At 38.1% G+C, this 19,576-nt stretch overlaps 1 protein-coding gene across 4 annotated transcripts in view; it reads left to right on the forward strand.

Annotated features, from left to right (window-relative positions):
* syt7b (synaptotagmin VIIb) overlaps positions 1–19,576 on the forward strand; it is a 109,615-nt gene that overhangs the window by 39,728 nt on the left and 50,311 nt on the right. For all 4 annotated transcript variants that reach the window (XR_001776466.2, XM_017304019.2, XM_017304020.2 and 1 more), the window contains exon 2: positions 4,089–4,192. Coding sequence is in view for 3 of the 4 variants with exons in the window: in XM_017304019.2 (XP_017159508.1) it covers positions 4,089–4,192 (104 nt within the window). In the remaining variant the exon portion in view is untranslated. The remainder of the gene's footprint in view (positions 1–4,088; positions 4,193–19,576) is intronic.

A 19,576-nucleotide genomic window follows, 5' to 3' on the forward strand; every position in this document is an offset into this window, starting at 1 on the left:
GTGGCAACAGCAGGTTTATTAAGGCCATTTCTCATGTAAGCAACTGCAATAATTTGTTTTATTACCATGAGTGAAAATTATTTTTGAAGGAAACTCTTTCAAAGATGGGAGGCAGACGAAGCATTTGACAGAGAAGCAATGCACTTCTGCCAATAAGTTAACATTAACAAAACTGTGCATTACACTGCTTCTATGCTATAAATGATCGCAGGCTACACTTGCAGTCGCTCTAATATTTAGAATAGTGAGAGAAGAAAAGAGCAAGAATGCTTGAGCTGTTGTTAAAGAGTCTCTGTTTACACTGGGAGCCACAGGAGGTTCACAGTGTGAAACTAAACAGCACAGCAGGTATTTTAACTGGAAATAATTCACATTTATTTAACCTGCCGTGACCTGAGATTACATGGGTGCAGCGCGGACTGTTTAAAGACAACATAGTGTTTTTCCACATAAACAAATACTAAAATTTATTATCGGCATCTAAAAAAAATGGTAAACTTAAAGTAAGCACAATCATACTGAAAACACATGTATTAACTTTTCAGTTCTCTCTGTTAGAAGTTATATCAATTTTCCCATTTGAAGCAGAATATTAAAGAATTGTAGTACAAAGCTGTTATTTTAAGTGATGCGAGTGGCAAAAGTGAACTGACTTTTTTTTAAAACTTTACATCATATTACTATTGTTATTTTCCAGCATGTTTGCAGAATTAATTAAAGATATAACATTAATTTGGGTTTTCTATTTAGGACAGATAACTTTATCAGAATCTCTTTCCAAACAACATATTTAATTTTTTATTGTTTTGAATTATTATTGAATTATTTTGTTGTAACTTTATTTTCTCTATGTTCAATATTAGTCTTTTCTCAGATTTGTTTTCACATCCTTATCAAATACTTATTTTTTTAAAGTGTTTTTATTGAGCCATAAATGGCTTTAATCAAAAGACCCTCATGTTTTGGATGTAACTTTTATGGCTTTACAGAGCATAACACATTTCAAGTGTTTATTTCTGCTTATTTTTAACAATTACAACTCACAGCTAATGAAAACCCAAAATATGCATTTTCATTTAGTATCTGTTGTGATGTGTTTAACTCTTAAAGTGAGTGAAGGTGTCCTTCATTTAAGAAAATGGCTCCTAATTTTGACTTTCTGTGCACTTGCACTGAGGCTGCATATGCTGTAATTTTATCATTGCAATATATAGCTTTATTAATGTTTCTAATTGATTAAAGCAACATGAATTTAGGGTCTCTTTGACTAATATATTTGGTGACACTTGTTGTTTCCTTGCCAAAACAACAGATGTTCACTAGATGCAACTTTTTCTATGAAACCTTGCTGTTTAATGAATGTACTTCTCATTATCATGGGTCTATGTTTGCTATAAACCCAGAGCAGAAAAACATTAACACTTTACTTATTTATTCATTGCAAGATATATCTCAACAGACCTGATCACAGATTGGATCACTGCAGATTTTTTGGAGTATAAAAAAAAGTTGGATATGTACACTTTAGTCAAAAAACTTTTAAAAATGTTCATTCTGAAGACAATGAGCATTACTATCGTTTTGTTGGAAGTGTTTTTTTTTTTTTTTTCTTGGTGAAGGTTTTAGTTTGTCCTGTTCTCAGGTGATAGAGTCCTTACAGAACACACAAGGCCGTTGTAATACATGGGCGGCAGCTGCAACACAACTCAGCATCTATCATCAATTTGAGAATAACTGTGATTTCATTCCTGGGCTACAAGTGAAACTGTTGAAAACATACAGATGAGAGAGGACAAATAAATCAGGTCTATAAAAATGGACGGCCTAACAGCCTGACTTTGGACGCAAAGACTCAAGATGTAGAAAAGGAAAAGAACAAGAGAAAGCATGTTGATGGCATTAATTAGATAAGTAGGAACAGCGAAAGGAACTAAAAACTGTAAAAATGAAACAAAAGAGGATTAATAAGTCACAAACCTCATATTGCTGAAATGCACATGTTTTCAGTCAAAACTTTGCCTCAGACCGACTGAAACAATAAAAATCTGAGTGTGATGAATTTGAAAGGTTTGTTAGTTCATGTTTACTGGAAGCTTTCCAGGAACAAAGGAAACAATGAAACTGAAAAGCATTGAAGTGGTGGACGGTTTGGGTTGGCAGCAGTCTGACTGAAATCACAGGCCAACAGAGCAAAGGGGACCAGCCAAGAGAAAAAGTCCAAAACTGGGCTGGGAATCAAAACAGGGCAGATGATCTGACAGGGAAAATAGCTGGAAAGCCAAGTCAAACAGAGCAAAGCAGTCCATACCAAAACTGGACAGCTTCATAAACTGGAGAGGTTAATGAGTGAATGGAGAGTGAAAAAGGGAATAGGTTAAGAGAACTGGACAGTTGGGATTGGGAATGACAAAATAGATAAGTGTGGGACAGGATGTAAAATGACTGGAGAGGTAATGAATGTAATAAAAAGATAAGTGAATGAGTAAACAAGCCAAACAGTGATAAATCCCATTCAGATAAGTACATTGGTTTGCAAAGACAAGTGTCTTGCAAAACAATTTAAAAAATATTTGGACACAAATTCACAGACAGAAGACAATTCATGAATGAATGAAAGTTATTAAAATGTTGTTGATGGATATTTACTCTCCGGCCCATGTGTTTCCTCCACTTTTGCGCAGGACAAACAAAGTAAGAAAAAACTACATAAAGCAGATGACTCACAAGATTTTCAGAGCAGGGTTGCATTTCACCAGCAGAGCAGCTCCAAAGCAAGTTGATTTGAACTCTGTGCTTATATGCAGTTGGGCAAATCCAAAACCATAAGATGTGACCTCCATCTGTACCTGCTATTCGGATGTGTCATCTGCATAATGGACTTGGATATTTACATTTATATCTACTTTTGTGAGAACTTCACTTTTTTAAACTCTTCTCACAGAGGTTAAATCTGATTATGCAAACGAAGCGGGTATGGTTGGTGAACAAACTGACAAGGAAAAACCCCAGTACAGGCTGCGGTATGAATTTTATATTTTACTTTTTGAGAGATGAACTTGAGAGCCTGTCCTTCACAAACCTTCTATCAGATTCTGATAGCGAGTTTTTTTTTTTCTTATTTTCAATTCATCTTGCTTAGTTTATACCTTATACTACATAATTTTTCAACCAGTATATATAAAGTTACATTTTGCCAAACTCTGCAAGTGGAGGACATTGATTGACTCAGTGCAGGCAACATAAAATTCAAACTAGGAACAAATGTTTTTTGGAGGGCAGAAAGAAACATCAACACATTTTGAACAAAACGTAATAAAAAAATAACCACATCAAAATACAGAACAGGTGAATATTTCCCAACACCGGTCAATACACAATTATAAAATGCAGCACAAATAAAATCCATAAATCTCAATGTAAAAAAAAAATCCATAAAGCTAATATTTAGAGGTGAAGAAGAAATGCATTTATTTTCAGGTTGAGAATATCTCGAAATAATTATAGACTGTGCTGGAGAGAAAAGAATGTGATGGTTATTAGCTCATTGTCAGCGTTGTTTTGCCTTTCTGCCTGTGCATTCTGAATTACTTAGCAAATAACTGAATGAATGTCATGCTTGGGAGGCAGTAATTGAAAGATATAGAAATTGAAAATAGAGCCTTCTGGAAAATAAATCATCTGTCAAGACAGGAACAAAGTTTGTAAGGGATTTTGGAGATAGAGGAGAGAACGGAGGTCGGTAATTGCATGGCTTCTGGCCTCGTGATATATTTTTTCACCCTGACATGTGCGCATCCCTCGTTGACACATGCAGGGAACATGAGCAAGAAGCCGTTTCATTGCCTTTATGTCTTTTCCCCTGCACTGCTTTTACTTTTCTCTCTCTTACTGATGAAAGATGCCAGATGACAAGGATGAATGGAGAAGGAAGGAGAGAAGCCATTGATCCTGAATATCCCACGAATATGACTTTCGCTAACATCAGAATGTTCATATGTGAGCACTTTAAAAATCTGGAGTGTAGTATGGAATGCACTAATTCCTCTATATCTGTCTTTGTCTTCTCGGTCTTTGTCTCTCCCTCTTAGGCTCAGTGTCACTCAGTGTACTCCTGCTCTCTGTTGCAGTCGTAGTATGTGCCGTTTGGCTCGTAGCTTTATGTGGGATCTGCACCTGGTGTCAACGTAAACTGGTAAGTTGCGTTGCCTAACATTTTAGCGTGCTTTTATTGCTAATGACAATTGTTTCTCAGTTTCTTTGACATACTGAGTGTATGTTGATGGCACATACACTCAGAATGTCATTCACTTTGGATTTTTCTGAGAAATCAGATCTATTGCTGTCTTTACTCCTTATTTTAATAGCCGTATTCATTTACTTGGGGTTGTTCAGATTGATCACATGTAGTCAGTATCTTACAGGCAGTAGAAAGTATTTAGATGGTCTCATGACAAACAGGCCAAAGCAGAAAATAAGTGGTTCTGTAAATATTAGCATTTGCAGTAGTGCTAATACAGTTTTCACTGTGTGTAATGAACTGTTAACATAGACAATTCCTAGTCCCGTGAATACTAAGGGTCTACTCTATAATCAATCAATCCATCAAATTTTATTTGTATAGCACATTTTAGCAGCAAGGCATTTCAAGGTGCTTTACATAATTAAAGAAAAAATAAAAACAGCATGTGACATTGAATAAACAGTAAGAAAGAGAGAGATAAAAAAAAAAAGAAGATGATAAAAACATACTTTTGTTACGGAATTTAAGCGCCTGTCGTCGCCGGAGTCCACCGTCCGTAGACGGTTTAAAGTAAGTTTCAGCTTTTGGCTTACTGCTATATGGGATTCAGTCTCAAGCAGAAAGTACCATAGCTAAAATAATGCGGACACGTCTCTTTTGGGGTGCATGTGTTGGAGCAGTTTTTCCTTGGCCCACATTTTTCACCAAGCCATACATTTAACATTACTATAAAAAATAGGAGCAAGTACAGTCACTAAACTACTAGAAGGAGATCTTTGTAAACAGATAAACTTGTACCGAACCAAAAACTCAGTTTCTCAGAGGAAGCAACTGGTTTAGCCTGCTAGTGCAGCAGAATAAAGTCTTCTATGTGCATCACATTTCTCATAACAGCTGACTCAGAGGCAGGTCATTCTGTACTATGTAAAACGATTTCAACCCAAACCTCACAGCATTTTGAATCGATTCTTTCCAAATCACTCATTAACTTCACCATCTTTAGGACATTTGTTTGCATTGCAGCACATTTAAAAAAAAAACATCCTCCATGAAGCCATGGTTACCGCACATGCTGAAAATGCACACGCTGAAAATGCTAAACGTATTCTGTCACAAGTCTGATACTCCTTATAACACAGCCTCTGTTATCTCAGAATAACTTCAACCAGATTGGCCATTACAAAGCCACTGTTGAAGACGATTCGCATCAAGCTTGACTAGAGTTTGTCAAAAGCCAAGCGGGAGACTCTATGGTCAAAGGGAAAAACTTATTTGGTCTGATGAGACCAACATGGAGCTTTTTCAGACGAGATGCTATGTGTGGCTGACACCAAGCTCTGCATAGCATCACAAAACAAACCATTTCCACTGTGAAGCATGGTGGTTCCTGCGTCCTATGAAGCTTGTAAAGACAGAAGATGAAATAAATGGCTTGAAGGGAAATCCTGGAGGACAATTTGTTTCCATCTACAAGAGAACTATGGCTTTTAAGAATATTTTTCAGCAAGACAATGACGCAAGTAAAGCTACACAAGAATGATTTGAAGACAGGAAGGTGGAGGTTCTGGAATGGCCCAGTCAAAGCTCAGACTTGAGTCCTATAGAGAATGTGTTGCTGAATTTGAGAAGTGCTTAAAATGGGTGAATATTTATGCATTTTTTTTTTGGGTCAAATTTTCAAATTGATTTTTAACAGCAATAAAAAGGGCCTATGAACTTTTCATAGGCACTGTAATGATACATCTGAACCTCATTTGAGAGACAGAGCAAAACAAAGTTCACTCTTAGTGGATCTGCAGTGAGATTTCTTCTCATTGCAGCACATAAAGTGGTGTGCAAAGACCCAAACATAAATCAGTGGAGGCAGTGTTAAAAAAAATATGAAAAAAAGAAAGAAAGTATAACAAAGCTGCAGGAAACTTCTAGTTTTAGTTGTTTCACATGGTGAAAGTTCAGTGATACTCCAGCTAGCCCGGGGTACTGTGAAACATCTACAAATACAAGAAAGGATTCTTTCAAGAAAAGATGTTTGATTCTTCAGAATCACTGTATATTCTTGAAAGATGTGTGTAATCTCTTCCACTGCCAGAAGGGGGAAATGTAAAATTCTGAACTGCAGCATGGAAATATCATCCCTCACTAACCATGTTTATGCTGTTAAGGATTATGAACAATTTGCTGAGGATGAGTTATAGTTGTGTAGAAAGTCAGGCTTCTCTGTTGACACCAGTGTGACCTTGAATTGAATGTACACTCTGTTGTTGTTGCTGATTTGTGCTTTGCTTTCCAGAAGAAGAATGCGGCTGTGTTTCCCATGACAGAAAACGCCAGTGTCCTTCATAAACATGCCTCTGTATGCTCAGAGCTTGTGCATCATGGTTGTTTGCCTCCAGCCCACGTCACTATGCTAATGAATCATATGTTAATGGAGATATATCTGCACTACTGGCCACTGAAGGAGCTGTAATTTGTCCTATAAGTTTTTATATCTGTTGTTGTCATTTCCTAAATTCGGTCCGCCGGTCCTCCTTGCTGTTCTGCTCTCTTTTCTCTGCTTGTCTTAGTGTCACTGCTGCACAGCTTGTTCATAAAACATGCCAAAGCTGAGCACTAACTAGGCTGTTCAGATGAAATGCATCTCTTTAAAAGATATAGCAGTCTATTGTTCACACCTGACAAATTGATTTTTCTTTTTTTGCATTTTCAAGGTATCAGTGTCTGTCTTTGTTCTTGTCTTACCATCGTTTTTCTTGAAGAGCCTGTCGTGCATTTATCTCTTTGTCACTTAATCTCCATGTTCATGTCAGGATGATTCCTTTCTACAGTATCACCCCTCTCCTATGTCATGCTATGACGGGGCACGGCATTGTTATGCTAACAAACGCTTATGGAGAAAAATGAACAGAAATTAAACGCATGTAACAGCTAGAGTGATTTAACAGCATTAGATTTATGAGTTAATGGTGAAAACAGTATTTGGAACATTAACTATATTTATCATTGTTTTGAAAACATCATTGTTTTCCAAAGCATAACCATTGCCCCTGCCCCCCCCCCCCCCACCCCCCTTTTTTTTAGTTTTTTAATGCACAATAACAAAAAAATAAATAATCAGAGATAAAAACACAATTGTGGATGCAAAAATTCCTCCAACTGCATCCAGCCTAGGTAGTTTTTTTTTTTTCCCCCAACACTGTGAGCTCATAAAACCAATTATCGCTTCAACATGCACAGATCAGTCAGTAGCAGCACAATACCTCCTCACCTGTGGCGCAGTGCGCATGCAGGCATGTTGATTATCAGGGACCCTCCAGCTGATCCAATTTAACCATGGGAGAAAAACAGGAGAAAGTCCCATAATAAGCTTCCTCTCACCTCCCCCCTACAAAAATTCTGAATTTTGCAATGTATTTCAAGCTTATGGTTAGACAGTAGTTTACAAACTGAACTTGTGTTTTCACATCACATCCTGTTTTTGAGATGACATTATGGATCAAATAATTTCCAGAAAATAAGTGTGTGACATCTTTTGAAAGTGCAGAGCCGTTCTGAATCAGACTTATCAGTTATTCACGTCCAGACGTTTATAATACTTTTTGTCATGGATTCATTATTGCTTTCGCTGATGATCTTATGAAGCAAAGTAATTTTCTTGAACTTACAGTATACGTTTTTTTTTTTTTTTTTACTTTGAAGAACATTTTGAGTTTTAATCTATGAAAGTACTTCAAGAACTTGCAGCATTGAGGGTTTACTTAGTTTTTTTTATATAAATGTGGAGCACTTGATGGGTCTGAGATGCAGTGCACACTCTCTCAATATCTGCTTAAGAAATGTTAAAGTGCGAATAAAAAAGTATTTGTTTTTGATATGTTGAATCTATTTATACTTTTCTCCGTCTGCAAAGGAGACATATTTGTTACAGTAATCAAGCTGGTCAGTAATCTTTCCACTCTGTATATTTTGAGCTCCAAGTCGGTGAGTTTGGAAGGACTCCTTGTCATCACCTCAAACTTAACTCTTCCATAGATTCTCCATCAAATTCAAGTCGAGTTTGGCTGGGCCATTCCAAAATGATAATTTGACTTCCAGTCAAAAAAGAATGTTGGGAAATTAAAATATTTCTTCATACCTAAATCTGTCAGAGGTATAAATTAGTTTATTTGTAGCTGTGCGGCTGTCTGGCTTCTTGCCACGGGATGTTTTGTGGGAGAAAATGAGGGGTGGAGAGCAGGAGGAGATGTGGGACAGAAGCAGGAACTGCCATAAAGGCTTACAGACGAGCAGGAAGAAAAGGTGTCGAACATCCAAGTGTGTAACAAACACCATGACAGCACGACTTAAAAGAGCTGAAGAGCAAATCACAGTCTGTCCAATTCATCTCATGCTGCATCTTTATCATCCTCCGCACAGCTTCATTATTCTACATTCTTTTTCAAGCTCCCTCAATCTTGTCTCTTTCTGTTTTTCACATGCCTCCCTGCTTGGTCGTCTCACTCAGTCGCTCCTGTTTCTCCCCATCCTCCAGATCATCCCCTGTGTTTCTCACATCCTCCCACACACTCTCGACGTTGTACCTTCGCCGCCCTTTCTCTCTCACCTGACGATTTTATCATTCTCTTTAATGGTAGATGAGCTCGAGTTGATAGTACATTCTCGACTGTTAGAAATGTGTCTCTCATTTCCTGAATCCGATATTATCCTGCGAGTTTACAGTGTAACAGCTGGATGTGAAAGGTACATATCAGGTTAGGCCCCCTGGCTTTGCCGTCTATTGACAGCGTTTGTGCCACTGTGCATGGCATATGAGATGTGGCTTGATAAATAATAGAGTTTATTTTGTATGCATTAGAGATAGATAGCCTATTTTTATATTCTAGTTTATCTGTCTGCAGGACTCTGAAAGCTGTAGTAAGATAAGCATTTTATTTGTCGTGTCTGAAAGCTTAAAGGCTCCAGGCAGCTTGACATTCACTTTTTTTCAACACAAATACTTAGTTCACCTGTCAGTTCAGAAATAGTGAGTAATGTCTGTACCAAGCCTGTCATGTTAAAAAGTAAAACTGGCATTTTAAAAGAGAGCCAAAACAGCAAAACAGAACATATTGATTGATTTAAAAAAAAGAAATAAATCTAAATATGATGAAATTGTTCTATAATCGGTGTTATTATTTATTTATTTTTTTAGGTTATTCAGATAATCATAAATATTCATATCATTGAATTATTAAAACTTAGGTTTACAACTATTTTTGATCACACCTGCTTCCTTAAAGCGAGACTTTTAAGAAGCCTTGATTAGATTGAGAATGTCGGTGTTGGTCAAACTTTAACTGGATTATTCTGTGTTTTTCTACCTAACTCAAAACCTTTTGTACGTTGTTCTTCATGTGCTTTTGTTTTGGAAAGCTGCAATGTATACTTACATTTCATTGGAAACTTTGAGACAGCTGCTCTTCAGAGACTCTATTCGCTTTCATATATAATTCATGGCACACAGTTTCATTCAGCTGAGCAGGGCCTGACGTCAGACTGACCTCCTTTCAGGGTTTCGTGGCAGTACAGGGTCTTGATGGTTAGCACTATCCCCGGTCCTCTGTGTGAAGCTGCTGCTTGCCTGGGACTTTTAAAATGGCATGATGTCTTCATATGTGTGTACTGCTCTCTGGGGAGCTCCTAACAATCCAAAGATGTGCTGTGAAGGTCAGCTGTGAAGTGACCTGCAAGCAGGTGTGAATATAAAATGTGCCCTGAAAACATGAACTAGAGAAACTAGATTAGGACAAACAGGAACAGATTTAGGACAAAAGTCAAATTCATATCTATTCGTGATTTACGATTTTAAAAATTAAAGATTATTTAGGATTTTTTTCCCCCACGTTTTCCATAATTAGACCTTAAAGTAACCAATCAGGAAAAAAAAAGTAACCAAGGGCCTTTTATACAGAAAAGGACTGCAGAGCATAACACCACAAATGCATCAGTACAACCAGGTCACTGAATATCAGCATCATTTTCACCAGGAGCAAACCGTATAACGCAATAGCTGTTATAAATATCTTCTGACAAGTGCAGCGCCAAGATCAAGTCTGTGGCTCGCCTCTTCAGTGTCGTAGTAAAATACACAGCATGTAAACCACACCTGCAGCAAGCTTCTAAATGTCTGTCTCAATGCAAATTCTACTGAAAAGCCATTGTTGAATACATTTTGGAAAAAAGAGATAAATAAAAACAACACTAAAGCATATGGAATAATACATAATTAACCTTTTTAAATATTTTTAAGGAACAATCTACTTCAGTTTATAATTCATATTTTCCTGACTTAATGGAGAGTAATATCATTCCGATCCTTAAGCTGAGAGTGTAAAATAAAAATAAAAAATTAAACAAGTTAACATGATTGCTAAATTTACATGAGCATAAATGAAAAGATAATTAAACGAGAGACAAAGTAAGTTTTGGAGAATATACAACAGGCCCTATCTAAATTGTATTGTTTTATTAGTCACCAGCCACTACTTCACAGATTTCCAGAAAAGACTAGTACGTTGTAATGCTTATTTTAGGAGCTGTAATACGTGTGTGCCTTTTACATTGTTTTTATTGAAATATTAAAACTTAAAGACTTCCTACATCAAAGGCTTCATTTAAGTGAAGGTGCCCACTATGTCACTCACTGCTATATCATTTATTTATGGTACTACATAGATAAAAAAAAAAAACAACAACTTCCAGATACAGTAGAATAGTGTTTCTGAGGTCAAAATGGCATAAAGCATAATAAAGAACTAATATTCAATCTTGAGCCATGATTTGAGTTACCTACCCCTCGAAATTATTGTTATTAAAGAGTAAAACACTAGAGATAAAATTAAGTTGTCAGACCAAGTGCTAGATAGAATGTTTTATTCAAAGTCCATCTCAAAAAAGTTAAGATGATATATAAACTGTTTAATGCCATCTTTTTAGACATACTCTCACTTCTTATTAATCCTCTATAGGACAGCAAAGAAGACATTTCTACCGCTGAACAATTTTTTTAACATGATCTTCTTTCAGTTGTGCTGCTTTTTGAAATGGTCACAATTGATGTTCTCTCTTCTAAAGCAGTAAGTGGTAGATGATGCATAAATATTAATCATTCTGGTCAGATTGTACTTTTGTTTAGGGGGTTCATATCATCCACTCTGATCACTTAGAAACAAAATAACAATGAGCATGAAAACCTTAAATGCTTACATGACAAGACAATGTCATGGCTTGTTATCAGATTAAGAAATTGATCAGTATCTAAGATGAAGAAAACAAACATTGACTAAAAACAGAACAAAGCGATCATATGGGAATAGATGGTGATAGGTATTTTCCTAGAACCTACATAAAAGAACCACAGACAACGTATATGAATTTATGACTAAACTTCTGCAAGCAAAAGGAGAAGACTCTGTCAACTGCTTCTCAGAGCTGTTCACAGAGCGTTCTGCTTCTCTTTGGATACAGCTTGTCTTTTATTCTCAAACTTCAAAGAGGGAGGATAGGCAAGATAGACAGCAGAGGAAAAACAGCAAAGGTCGTAAAACATTTTACCTAAACAAAGCAAAGGTCGTAAACCAATTTAACATCTGGCCCCTGATCTGAGCCCGGTTCAAATCTCGGTCAAACTGTTTCACATGAAGATAACAGGCAGCTGTGACTTCCAGGTCAGTTCACACATACAGTTTAAACAAGAGAACACTTTAACCTGAAAGTAACAACAAAATGATAATACCAAAAAATCTCTATCATTCCCCCTTTTTATCATTTCACCATGTGTGTAAACCTTATTCAAAAGCCAAGCATAGAAAAGAAAAGAAATAAAATAGAACCAAGAAATGCAAAATATATACATCTTTTGTCCTAGTCTAAACATAAAAATTACACAATGATCATAATGAATAAATGAAATAAACAAAAACAAAAGAAAGAAACAGCAAAAAATCAAACGCAGTTTTCTCATCCCTAACACCACTTGTTTTCACATTTTTGGTGTAGGAATCATTCAGCAAATGAATTAATCTGTTTATTGATTACAGAACACCATCATTGTTCAGAAAATCGTCAGAATCTCAAAACAAGTCATCTTCATTCGTCTCATAGGATGCCTTTGCTAGCTGATAACTGACAACAGTTGTGTTACTTGTCTTAAACATCATACTTCGTAGGTATGGAATAATGCAAACCTTAAAAGGACAGAACAGAACCGAAACAATCAGAATAGGTGTCACGAGCTTTAACAGTAAAGTCCACCATGGACCAGACATGAACCATGAAAACAAATCAAAAAGGAAAAATGTGATCCTCGCGTAGCACCGTCTACACAATGTTTAAGTTCCTCCAGGCCATGTAGAGCATCAGAAATAGTTCCACCAGTTCCTGTTTCGTCAGGAACACGCTGGGCCAATGATTTTACAAACACCTCCCTGAGAGGCTGTGAGCAGGTCCAGCACAATACGATTTTGCAAAACCATGTTTCTCAGTTCAGTCAGCCCTCTCATGGAGCCGTTTGCCAGCCGGTGTGCGCTGTTGATGAGTTGCAGTAATCCATATCTGTTGATTTCAACGTGGTCCTGAACTTCTCCTAATCCAACTCCTGGGAACATGCTCTGCATGAACTTTTCACCTCCGGTCCAGATCTTGAATTTCCCATGGAACTCCAGTGTCCGTAGTGAGGCCTCCCCAGCGTTTGACCTCAGGCATCACGCTTGGAGCAGACAGCCAGAATGTGTCGTCCTTTCCTGATGAGTACAATCAGGTACAGGAAGTACCAGTCTGCAATCACCCGTGAACCATAGTCTCCTGGCACTATGGTACTGCACAGCGTTGTCTCCTGTCGTCCAATGTCCGATCTGTGATGTTGAAACTCCTCTCCTGAAGCATGTTGTCACAGTCTGGGTTGTCCTTCCAGACTTTGCAGTGTGGAGTCATCCTTTGACCCCTACAGGCGATGCAGTTGATGTAATCCGGTGTCGTTTCGCAGTGGGTGTAAACTCTGTTACACAAGTTCCAAGGTAACATTCCAAGAGAAACGTGTCCGTTGTTGAACACGCAGCTCCTCAGAGACCCGGGTTTAGCTCCTGCTAAAGAAATGGTCTCTGGTATTTTCCATGCGGTTAGTGGAAATGGAAATACGTCAGCATTAAAGGAACAGTTCATAGATCCAAAAAGTTCCTTCACGGCATCTCCTATCTGAAGTAGAACAGAATAGTCATTTTTACACCATTTGCATCCCTTTGGCATGGGGACGCTTAGTCGTGGTTGTGTGCTCAGGCCATAGAGACACATCTGTTTGTCATCCGTGATGTGTCCTACACGCAGACCTGAGTTGTGTGTGGCGATTGGCAGCTGCGCACACACATAGCAGTTCACAGCATGTCCCTCGTACGCGGTTCTATTCATTAGTTTCCACCACAGGTTGATGCTGCAGTCACAGCGCAGTAGAAGATCCATCTGGCATATGGAGTCCCCATTGCTGCTCGGCGCACAGAGATGTCAGAACCCCATACTAAAGACGGGGGAATCTTAAGCGTTTCTTCACCGGGTTTGAGACGAGCTACCCTAAAAAATAGCCCCCCTTTGAAGTCCGGCCTTCCTCCCTCCGCCTACTTAGGGGTTCAAACACTCTCTGCAGCTTGCAGTGACTTAGATGTATCCAGCTGGGTCTTTACGACTGTTGGTGTGGTCATCAGCACCTGGAAGGGTTCTTTTATGACCTTTATGTAGACCCAGTTTCCTGGCTGGATGGGGGTGGTTTTATTTATTTCCTGTAGAGGAGAACAGTCAGACGGCAGTAAATTTGCATTTAACACCTCTTTCTGTTTCAGGATCCTGATCATATAATCTACCAATGTTTGTTCTTCATCAGCTTTCTGTAAGTCTGGAGCAAACAGAGGCAATATGTAAGCTCTCCCATAAATTTTGTCAAAAGCAGGCTTTGCTGGAACTACTTCAACTCTTTTAGAAAAAGCATCAATCATCACCAAACAATATTTATGTGGTCCACTTTGTGTGAGTTCAATAAAGTCCATATGCGTTGTTTGAAATGGATGAGGGTTTTGGGAAACTTCCTCTTCTTGGTCTAATGTTTCCTTGAGGATTGTTTCTGACACAAACTGGACATGCAGTACAAAAATTTTTTAAGTAAGAATTTAATCCATATGTGGTAATGTGGTAAAATGCTGTTGTAGCATAGAGACCATCCCCCCTGTTGACACATGACAATGTCCATGTGTCAAAATTGCTGCCGCTCTAAATAGAGATTTTGGAAGGACCGACTTCTATTTACTGAAAAAATGTTATCATCATTCAGTGTCGCCCCTTTAGTTATCCACATTTGTTTTTCTGCGTTTGGAGCATTATCTTGCATGTCTTTTAACACAGCTTTGTCTATTACTTGAGGATCTTCTATCTGTATTGAGAAATTGTCTCCCCCATGCTTCCCAGTTGCAGCTTCCTTTGCTACTTTATCAGCTAATCTATTGCCATTTGAAACCTCATCCTGTTCCGTGGTGTGCGCTGCACACTTACAAACTGCTAGTTCAGCTGGTAAATGTATGGCCTGCAAAAGATTCTTAAGCAAGGATGCATGGGTGACTGGTTTCCCTGTAGATGTTATCAAATTCATCAAAGCATAACTCTTCCTAAATAAAAATGACCATCCTGAAATTAAACCAAAACCTCAAATCCTCTAATTTTCCATTTCTTTTTGAATTTATTGACTATCAATCAAATCTGGATTAAAATGTTCTAGACTGAAGTCTAGAAAATGTTGCTTTTAATCACAATCATCAGGTTTTAGTAGCCGTTTACAAGGTTGCTTAAAGTCTCAGACTTTCTCTTAACCTCGCATTTCAGACCAGTTAACAATGGTTTTTATATTTTAAATTAAATGGTCAATAATTTTATCCGTTACTCAATTTAGCAGTAAAATTTCTCTCTTCTCAAAACAATTGTCATTCATCCCAATATAAAACACACAAACACAATCCCAATCAATTTATAGATTCTTTATATAATTAAACTCTAAGTTAAGCGTTTCAGTTAAATGCAAAGAAATACTCCATAGTATTTCAACACTGCAATATCAATTAAGTTCAACACTTAGATATGTTTAATTTAGTTCCAAACTTGTATATTTATTTCAAAGAAAATAAAACATTTGCAAATCATTATTAGTTTTGAATCTAATAATTTTAGTTGGTGTAATTTAGCCGTATCACACTCAGTTTTTTTTTTCCTTTCTTAACTTGTAACCATTACAGTTTTTTCCTTCACAGTTTCCCAATCTATGGCTCGTGGGCCCTAAAAGGATCACTGGTCCTTCTGTTAAGGACTGAGTTAATGGGTACAAAATGAAAGATTTTTATTTAACATTGTACCTTAAAACCTTCAAAATGTTCTTTTCTAAATAGATAATTCCTTCCTGCTAGTAAGTAAGCAAACAAGTCCTCATTACAGTAGCAGTGTGTGTCACAGCAGTGTGTGTGTATAACTTATCTGCATTTCTCCTTTCTGTCTTGCTTCTCGCTTCCCCCTCCTGCTGCTGGCGTCGCTGCAGCTGGTCCTCCCTCTGTCTCTTCTCCAGCTCCCTGTCAGTCCAACTGGCTCTGGTGTTGGATTATTTATAAGTTGTCCAGACCGTCCCTTAGTCCACCAATGAAACAAGCGGCAAACAGTTCAGTTTGCTTTCTTTTTCCAAACGTCTAGCAGGACTCCATACAGTAGTTTTGCTGCATGGCAGTTCCCAGATGTCAAGGAATTAGGACCAGTGGACACTTTATTGCCTTCAGTGTCCAGTTGGTAGAAATCGTCCTGTCCTTTTTCGCTTCTTTATCAACTGGCTGGTGATAAAGGAGGGAGTCATCTGATTGGCAGGACAGATCTGAGCTGAGGTCAGAGGTCAGACGCAGCGCAGCGAGGCTCAGACAGAGGAAAAGGAAAGAAGCAAATAAGAGTCAATTATAACTTTCTTTACTTTTCATCGTATAGCTTTTAGCCACTTATTATCCAACTTTTTAAGAAGTCATAAACCATTTCCTTATTCAAACACATATAAACATGAAACATGTTAAAAGCTGTAGTCTCTTTCATCATGTTCACCATTAACTTGTAAAATGTAGAATGTAAGTTTAAGTTAACTTCATCTAAGACACGTCTCACCAGAGAACAATGGATTTCTCTAAATTTGTTGATCTCAGTGCTGCAGACTGTGAAGTCAGCGGGCAGCCCTCCTCTCAAGGCCTAAGAGTTACGAGGCTGGACAATGTCCAGGTCGGTACCTTACTCTGACCGCTGACCCCTCCAGATAGACAGCTAAGAATCATTTCACCAAGTTGGTGTTATAATATTATTCCGACACAATACATTAAACATTGTTCTCTGAGGACAATTTTATTATTTAGTTTTATTTTTCAGCTTCTCCTCCTTCAGGAAAGTCATGATTCCACTTTTAGCATACAAAGAAGTTGTTCCCATGTTGTTATTTCAGTGAGACCTCTCTTTACTGGTTTTTCTTTAAAGGTGTAGGAAGCTCAAAAAGAAAAACAAAACAAACATCAGTATTTCTTAAAACAAATTATTTCTCACTTGTGAGGTTTAAACCTAACATTAGTAGCATTAAAAATTATTTTGCATACATTGATTTCTTACAGGAATTCAATTTCTTTTATGGTTTTACTTAACGTCTTAAACTGCATGCACATGTCTCTAGCATTTCATCAATTTGGACTGGGGGTTTGTGTTTTTGGGGTGTGGTAGAGTCTGATCATGCTGAAGATTTCTCCTATTTGTGGTCTCCTCACTCCACCACCCCTCTTGTCGCCCCGTGCAACATTCTTTGAAGGGCAGTTTCTTGCCCAGTGACCAATATTGCCACAAATCCAGCAGCCTTTTGAATACCGTAGATTTTGTGGGGTGTTATTTTGGGGTCTTCGCCTATCGTGACCTCCTCTGCCTCTGCCTCTTCCACGGCCTTTTGTCCGGTCGTTGGAAAAGGCAGAGGTATATAAACCTCCAAATTTCTCCAGGTGAAAAACATCTGATCCTTTCACAGCTTTCCTGACCTCTTCTAAGGTACAGGGTCTAAAGATATATAAGTTTTGTGTCCCTTCCTTTAGGGAAGGATACAGTCGTGTTGCTGGAACAGCAGCGGCTGATACTGGGGCAGACGGAGCTGCTGAAGCAGCCAGGGGAGAGGTGGCTGCAGGAGCTTGCTCTCCCTGCACCGCTGCAGAATTCCGTGTGCTTGGAATTACTTTATTTTCTTCCTTCTCTATAATTAAGTTTTTAGATTCATTTAACCATAATTTAGCACACCTCAGCTCATTCTCCTTTTTTTTTTATTTTTTTTTTTTTTTATTCCCATTTTTCTTTCTACACTACTCTCCAAAATTCCCACAATTGTTTGCCATTGATCGATTTTTAGCTTTCCATCTATTTTATATTTCTTTCTCCATTTTTTCATGTGTACAGTGCTACCAGGAAACCTGGACAGCATGTACTTTTCATCCCCATCGGCGCCCTTACCGAGTGATGAATTACAAGAATGTTTATTTCCCATATTTAAAACACTTGCAATTTCAGCTTAAAAATATTATTTATTTGAAATTATTTAAATTTGGTCCAGGTTCGTTGACTCCTAGGGAGTCCTATGAACTGGAGCTCTTTTCAGTGGGCCAGCAATTAAAATACCTTGTTGTGGTATTCCCCGCTTCGACTCTTTCGAGTGGGAGAATCTTGCCTATTGCATCCACAAGAGGTTTGCTGCTTAAATCCACTGTTTTATATGAGGTAAAACACAGAGCGGTATTTAAACCTCCAATCACTCTCACACACACAAAGCAGCAGTAGCAAACCAGCAATATAAGCACAGTAATGACTCTATGATTTAGCGCAACATTATCTGTTTTTGCCTTGTCAGAAAACTCAGCACCAGTCATGTTTTACCCATCAAAAAATCAAAACCACACAGCAATGACAAGCTTCCTATCCGCCTGAGGACGTGCCCTTATGGGGTCTCCTCGAACAGAGTTTTAGCAGAGCGACATCATACAAGGATTCTCAGACCTCAGAGTTTTAGCAGAGCGACATCATACAAGGATTCTCAGACCTCAGAGTTTTAGCAGAGCGACATCATACAAGGATTCTCAAACCACAGAGTTTTAGCAGAGCGACATCATACAAGGATTCTCAGACCTCAGAGTTTTAGCAGAGCGACATCATACAAGGATTCTCAGACCACAGAGTTTTAGCAGAGCGACATCATACAAGGATTCTCAAACCACAGAGTTTTAGCAGAGCGACATCATACAAGGGAACTCAAACCACTAAAATAGCCATTTTAAAATTCACCTACGTTTCTGTAGTTTTCGGGTTGTCCAGTCGGATCTCGTCACTCCGCCGTTGGCAGACAAAGTCGGACCTACGGCGCTGGCCCAGCGAAGAATTCTACTTCCTGGGTCTTTCTTTCCAGGTCCAAATGACTTCTGGCCATGCATGGATTCAGCGCGTCTTCCTCTGCCTGACAGCGGTCGGTATGAGAGATCCCGGGTTTCGGCACCAAAATGATAGGTATTTTCCTAGAACCTACATAAAAGAACCACAGACAACGTATATGAATTTATGACTAAACTTCTGCAAGCAAAAGGAGAAGACTCTGTCAACTGCTTCTCAGAGCTGTTCACAGAGCGTTCTGCTTCTCTTTGGATACAGCTTGTCTTTTATTCTCAAACTTCAAAGAGGGAGGATAGGCAAGATAGACAGCAGAGGAAAAACAGCAAAGGTCGTAAAACATTTTACCTAAACAAAGCAAAGGTCGTAAACCAATTTAACATCTGGCCCCTGATCTGAGCCCGGTTCAAATCTCGGTCAAACTGTTTCACATGAAGATAACAGGCAGCTGTGACTTCCAGGTCAGTTCACACATACAGTTTAAACAAGAGAACACTTTAACCTGAAAGTAACAACAAAATGATAATACCAAAAAATCTCTATCAGATGGTGACTGCAGGAAATTAGTTATGAATGCTAATTTTGATTGAAGAACTGAGCCCATAATTCCCTTTATAATGGGTAAAATCAACTCTGAATAATGCCCTGAATATTATATTATATAGAATTTCTTTATAAAGCTGCAGATATACTGTATAAGAAATATCAGTGTTAAAAAAAGGACTTTCAATAGAGTTTAAAGACTTAATTTGCTCCCACCATCTACACCTCTCCGTCTGGACTATCAAGATTTAATAACACAATTTGTTCCACGTTTTGAAAGCCTTGTGTTACGGGGTCCCATAGAAA

The sequence above is a fragment of the Poecilia reticulata genome, chromosome 3 (genome assembly GCF_904066995.2).
Source record: "Poecilia reticulata chromosome 3, P_reticulata-male-v2, whole genome shotgun sequence".
NCBI classification, from domain to species: Eukaryota; Metazoa; Chordata; class Actinopteri; order Cyprinodontiformes; family Poeciliidae; genus Poecilia; species Poecilia reticulata.